The 6,049-nt window shown below is 47.3% G+C and overlaps 1 protein-coding gene across 1 annotated transcript; it reads left to right on the forward strand.

Moving 5' to 3' along the window:
* The first annotated feature begins 244 nt into the window (after positions 1-244).
* Positions 245-5,714, forward strand: ATP6V1B2 (ATPase, H+ transporting, lysosomal 56/58kDa, V1 subunit B2). The gene is made up of 13 exons (XM_010134757.1): positions 245-293; positions 966-1,064; positions 1,670-1,763; positions 1,862-1,939; positions 2,431-2,570; positions 2,702-2,803; positions 3,056-3,153; positions 3,389-3,512; positions 3,935-4,085; positions 4,448-4,530; positions 4,617-4,721; positions 4,917-5,046; positions 5,165-5,714. Exons 3-13 carry the CDS (start codon positions 1,757-1,759, stop codon positions 5,305-5,307), a joined length of 1,161 nt encoding a protein of 386 aa, XP_010133059.1. The 5' UTR covers positions 245-293; positions 966-1,064; positions 1,670-1,756; the 3' UTR covers positions 5,308-5,714.
* The last annotated feature ends 335 nt before the right edge of the window (positions 5,715-6,049 follow it).

The raw sequence follows: 6,049 nt of genomic DNA on the forward strand, positions 1-6,049 counted from the left end.
CAATATCATCCATGTTAGTTACCTCTGGTGCATTGCCAGTAGCAGCCAAAGATGCAGCTCACACAGTTCAGTACCTAATCCTGCTTGCAGAGTTCATATAAACACAGAAATGGTGCAGAGCTGGGCCCAAAACCTGCAAACCTGAGACCAAGGGCAGGAGTGAAGCCGGGACAGCGTTATATGGGATGTTTCTGGTGGTCTGGGGAAGTCCCTGACTTGTGGCATGTTCTCTTTCAGCTTACAGAACTGTGTCGGGTGTGAATGGTCCCCTGGTTATCTTGGATCAAGTGAAGGTAAAGAGTCAGGTTCTTCGTGACTGGCTTTTGGAGAGAGAGTTGATCAGAGAAGCTGTCAGGAGTTCAATGCAAAACTGTTGTGAAATTCCTGGGCCCACTGGGCAGCCGCAATACAAGGAATGTTTCTGACTGCTGAGGTGAATGAGGATGTGCTCAGGAGAGAGCTGTCCATGGCCTGGGAGAGAGGGGGAGTCCCTGAGATTGTGGGGGGAAAGGGAAGAAACAGTGTGTCACTTTTACCAAAATCCTGCCAGTGTTGTCTGGCCTTGGAGGCAGAAACATGGATTCACTTTGATCTCCAGCTTTGTGTTACCAAAACATAAGTGCCCTGCAAGAGGGAACATAAACCGTCTTGGCTTGTTTTCCCATTACTGGTGAGTCCCTGTGGCAGGCCAGTGGCTGACCCTGTGTACAGGCAATAGCCAGCTCTTTTCTTCCCTTGTTGTCAGATGCTGCATCGTGGCTCCTCTGTTAGAGGACTACTGGGCTGTTTAGAATGGGTGCTCCTGGGTCTTTCTGCACCTGCAACTCTGAGCAAGAGTTGTGTAGTCCCTGTAAAAATGGCTTTAGCCTGGTAATTGTCTTGGAATGAGTTTTGTCCTGACAAGAGTACTTTCCTGGCTTTTCTGGGTTGTAATGCTTTCCACCCTCTTTCCTGCTCGTTTTCAGTTCCCTAGGTATGCAGAGATTGTCCACCTGACTCTTCCTGATGGCACCAGAAGAAGCGGGCAGGTTCTGGAAGTCAGTGGCTCCAAAGCTGTGGTTCAGGTATGACTAAGGGCAGGGAAGTGTCTCTTGTTAATCAGCATGTGCCTGAAACCCTGTCAGGTCTCCCTTGTGATGTCTTCTTTTGGAACTGTAAATTAAAAAGAAAAAAACACTTACTCCCAGTGGTGTGAATAACTTTTGAAGGTGGACACCTGGAGTCCAGTGGAACACTTGCTTTACATCCCCCCTCAATTTCTTTGCTGCTGGGTGAAAGGAATTGTGCTGTAATTGTGCAGTGTTAGAGCCAAGACCCACTCCTGGGCTCTGTGGCTGCAGGTATTTTTTCTTTGAAGCAGTTGTTTCTTGGTGATATTAATTCTTCTGAAGAACTTCACCCTGTCGGCAAAGGAAATACTTGAGATCAAAGGAATGGCAGTGGGTTTGTCGGTTGCTGCTGAGACCCTTTGTGCATTTTGTTAAGTAGGTTTTTATGTGATGTACCAAGCGTTCCTGAAATCCTTCACTTGCAGAGGACTCACTTGCTTTTCTGCCCGGTGGATGATCCACTTCTCAAGCTGTGAAGCAGCATTTGAGTGTGTTATTTGGTAAAGCACAAAGATTTATTCCTTTTTGCCATGTTTTTTTTTCTTCTGATGTCTTTACAGGTGTTTGAAGGAACTTCAGGTATCGATGCTAAGAAAACGTCTTGTGAGTTTACCGGGGACATTCTGCGCACCCCTGTCTCTGAGGACATGCTGGGTAAGTACTTGCATCCTGCTTTAAAGAATGAATGGACTTGTCTTGCTAAATTATCTTCACGGTAATTGACATTGTGATGTTATTGCTATTTCTTGTAGGCAGAGTATTTAACGGATCAGGAAAACCGATAGACAGAGGCCCCATTGTTTTGGCTGAAGATTTCCTTGACATAATGGGTATGTTCTTAGTGCGTTTCTGGCCTGTGGGATTAAGGACAAATTTGGTGTTTTGGTTTCGGAATGTTACAGTAGATTTGGTTTTGAACATGGGATCTAACTGTTTACACATTTGTGGCATCGAACTCAAATCCAATTTACACAAGTGCAGGGAGATGAGATAGCAGAAAAAATTGTTTTCAGTGATGCTTGGAAGCTGTTCTTTGAGGTATTTGTAGACTCTCTGAATTCTGTAGCCTCCAAAGGTGAAAAGCTGATAATCGAGGCTTTCTCAGAAGCACTCATACCACACTCTAACTGTTTACATGGCCACAGAGTGCCAGAGTCTGTGGGACCTGCATAAGGCTCAGGTTTGACAAGGTGCATGTAGAGATTTGTAGGCCTAATGGTGGGGTTTGCGCCTTCTGACATGAATCTTCGATTAGTGCTCAGGGTCAGTGGTAATTTGAATTTCAAACCTGTACATGGAGTAACATGTGTTCTCTTAACAGGTCAGCCCATCAATCCCCAGTGCCGTATCTATCCGGAAGAAATGATCCAGACTGGCATTTCTGCTATAGACGGTATGAACAGTATTGCCAGGGGGCAGAAAATCCCCATATTCTCAGCTGCTGGCTTGCCCCACAATGAGGTGAGCACTCAGTTACTCTCTAGACCAAGACTGGCTTGCATTTCACTGGGGTTAAAATGTAAACTGAGTTAAATTCTGGTCTGTGTCTCAGCATCAAATACACAGACAGACTGAAACATTTCTTGCCCTAGATTGCAGCTCAGATTTGTCGCCAAGCTGGCTTGGTGAAGAAATCCAAAGATGTGATGGACTACAGTGAGGAAAACTTCGCCATCGTGTTTGCTGCTATGGGTGTAAGTCAATATTATTGGAAGAAAACTACGCTCAAGTAGTAAATAAGTCAAGGGTGAGAGGAGCTGAAGTGTTCTGCATAGGGCTTCTAAGTAATCAGTGCTGAAAAGGCTGGCTGGATTCTGTTGGGAACGTAGGGGAGTCTTCAGGATACAGAGAATTGTTTATGGATTTTTAGGGAGGGGTTTAGACATTAATATGCTGCAAAATGTGGTAACCGAACCTGGAACTGATGCCTTGATGTTGTGATTTAGGTGAACATGGAAACTGCTCGGTTCTTCAAATCGGACTTCGAGGAAAATGGGTCCATGGACAATGTGTGTCTGTTCCTGAATTTGGCCAATGATCCAACGTAAGTATTGGACTGTGTGGGTTGGGAAAAGGCTGAGAACAAGTAAACTGGAAGCCGAAGCCTCACTGGTGTGCTACCAGATGTCGCTTCTGCTGGTGTTTCGCAGCAAAGCAGAATGTGAAATGCCGGTGCTCCAGCTGGTGCTTGCAGCAGGTTCTCGGAGGATTTTAAAGTACTTCTTACCTTGCAGCCTGAAAGCACTCATCATAAATAATGGCACACTGTTCTATTTCAGCATCGAACGCATTATCACGCCTCGTCTCGCTCTAACAACAGCGGAGTTCTTGGCATATCAGTGTGAGAAGCACGTGCTGGTCATTCTGACAGACATGAGCTCCTATGCTGAAGCACTGCGAGAGGTACGCGTTTATTAACTCGCATGGCAGAAGGGGCTTGTAGGGTCAAGTGAGAGTGTGAACTTTGCTCAAGCTCTTCCAATTAATATTCGTTATAATGTCCTTAAATAGCCAGTGAAGTTTTTAGTTCATCCGTGATTGTTCAGGATTATGTTCATCATTCAAACAGCTGTGGCTTCTCTGATGGCCAGACTTCATCAACTGGCAGCATTCAGCAGCTCGATATTACAGTTTTGGGTTTGCTTTGGCGTCTCGTCATACATGGCTGTGGTGACATTCTGCTCTGAATGGGGGGAGCTGTGGCTGTGTTTTGGTATCGGCTGCAGGGAGAGGTACTGAAGCAGCTAGTGTAGCTTAATTAGGGGGGACAGCAGGTCTGAGTGAGAGATCTGACTCCTTGGAAACGTTTCTCTGGGTTGCCTCAGGTTTCAGCAGCTCGAGAGGAGGTGCCTGGCCGTCGTGGCTTCCCAGGTTACATGTACACCGACTTGGCTACGATCTATGAGCGTGCCGGGCGCGTGGAAGGCAGAAATGGCTCCATTACTCAGATTCCTATTCTTACCATGCCCAATGATGGTGAGTGAATTTTCAAGTGTTTTTAATAAGCAAGACTTTAAAGGGCTCATTTAGAGTGAGGTTCTTGTTTGGGCGATGCAGCAAGAGAGCAGGTGCTGTGGCCCTTGAGGTTTCCATTGGACTCTTGCAGTTCCTGGCTGCCCTATCTGTCTGTATTGCTAAGGGAAGTGCTTTGCCCATTTCAGGACGGTTCTCCAGCCCTCTGTCAGCACTCACACCTCTAACTCCTGCATGAGGGTGCTGAGTGGGGACACTGACTAATGGTGTGTTATTTTGGAAGTCACTTCACTGCAAAAAGCTGCTACATCACAGCTAGAATGGGTGTAAAAGGCCTAAAAACTGTCAAACCCTTTTTTCTGCAGATATTACCCATCCTATCCCTGACTTGACTGGGTACATCACTGAGGGACAGATCTACGTGGACAGGCAGTTGCACAACAGACAGGTGGGTACCACGCTGGTGGGAATGCTGAAGAGTCTCTGTGCTTTCTGAAGTATTAATGTTGAAATTCTGGGATGTCTTTCCTCCAGGTTTACCCACCCATTAATGTCTTGCCCTCCTTATCTCGATTGATGAAGTCAGCTATTGGCGAGGGTATGACCAGGAAGGACCACGCAGATGTATCCAACCAGCTGGTACGTGAAAACCCCTTCAGGGAAGCAGGGGCATGTTTCAGACCCACCTTTTACTAAGCAGCCGGTAAAGGACATGCCAAACGGGTGCAATCCAGCGTGCTCTTCGGGCTGCTCTAGAGCCTTGGCTGAGTGTTTGGTCAGGCCCTTTGAATTTGAACAGAGGTTACAAAGCTCTTCTGTTTCCGTCCCTTCCAGTATGCCTGCTATGCCATTGGGAAGGATGTGCAGGCCATGAAGGCTGTAGTGGGTGAGGAAGCTCTTACCTCAGATGATCTTCTTTATCTGGAGTTTCTGCAGAAGTTTGAGAAGAACTTCATTGCTCAGGGTAAGTGTGGGCTGAAGAACGTCACTGCATGTGGAACACCCAGAAAGTCATTCTGAGATCTGCCCGGTGGCGAGACACGTTCCTGCCCCGTGTTCCAGTGTGTGGTTGCTCCCTGCAGGTCCTTATGAAAACCGCACTGTTTACGAGACCTTGGACATCGGATGGCAGCTGTTGCGGATCTTCCCCAAGGAGATGTTGAAGAGAATCCCTCAGACAACGCTGGCCGAATTCTACCCCCGGGATTCCACTGCGAAACACTAGCCCCGGCTTCACCCCTAACCCCTTGCTCTGTGAAATGCTGTTTGTTTTCTTTTCTCATGTGTTGTGTTTACTTGTCGCCCGTACGATTAAAACCAAGAGTAGGTGACACTTGTGCCAGTGTTCCGATGCACACTGAGACCAGCTTTTAAATATCCCTCCTTCCGGGGCCTGGATCTGCAGGGGAATCCTTAGGCCAGCTCTTTTGATGTGCAATAGCTGTCACAAAGCTTGGTTTGCGTTTTGACCTGGACCTTTGGTAGACGTTTCAGGGGAATATGTGAGGATTACCAGAAGTTGCTAAATCTTTCCTTCTGAACCAGAAGCACGTGGTTTAGAGAGTGCAAAAGTGATTTCCTTTGACCAAAGCACCTGCTCGGTCTGATCATCGTGGTTGTGGTGCTGCTGGTGTGCCTGAAGACCGGGCGAGTGTGCGGCACGCATGGTGCGTGACAACAGACCTTCCTGAAGAGTGCGAGTCACTGAGTTTTAACTGTGGCTTAAGATCTGTGAAGGTGTGCGTGAGCAGGGGGCGCCAGCAGGCCCACTGGGTGCTTCTCCACCAGGAAAGGGGCTCTTCAGAGCTCACAGGCCAGCAGGTTGCTACCCCGAGAAAGCACAAGGCTTAATTCCTCCGTTAAAGGTTTGAAATTGAAACTTTCAGAGGAAGTTTCCTGCTTACCCTTTTTATTTCTCTAAATTCTGGAGATGCCAGAGACACAAACTGGCAGCTGAAGCATTCTCA

This window comes from Buceros rhinoceros, unplaced genomic scaffold (assembly GCF_000710305.1).
Source record: "Buceros rhinoceros silvestris isolate BGI_N320 unplaced genomic scaffold, ASM71030v1 scaffold29964, whole genome shotgun sequence".
Lineage (NCBI taxonomy): Eukaryota > Metazoa > Chordata > Aves > Bucerotiformes > Bucerotidae > Buceros > Buceros rhinoceros.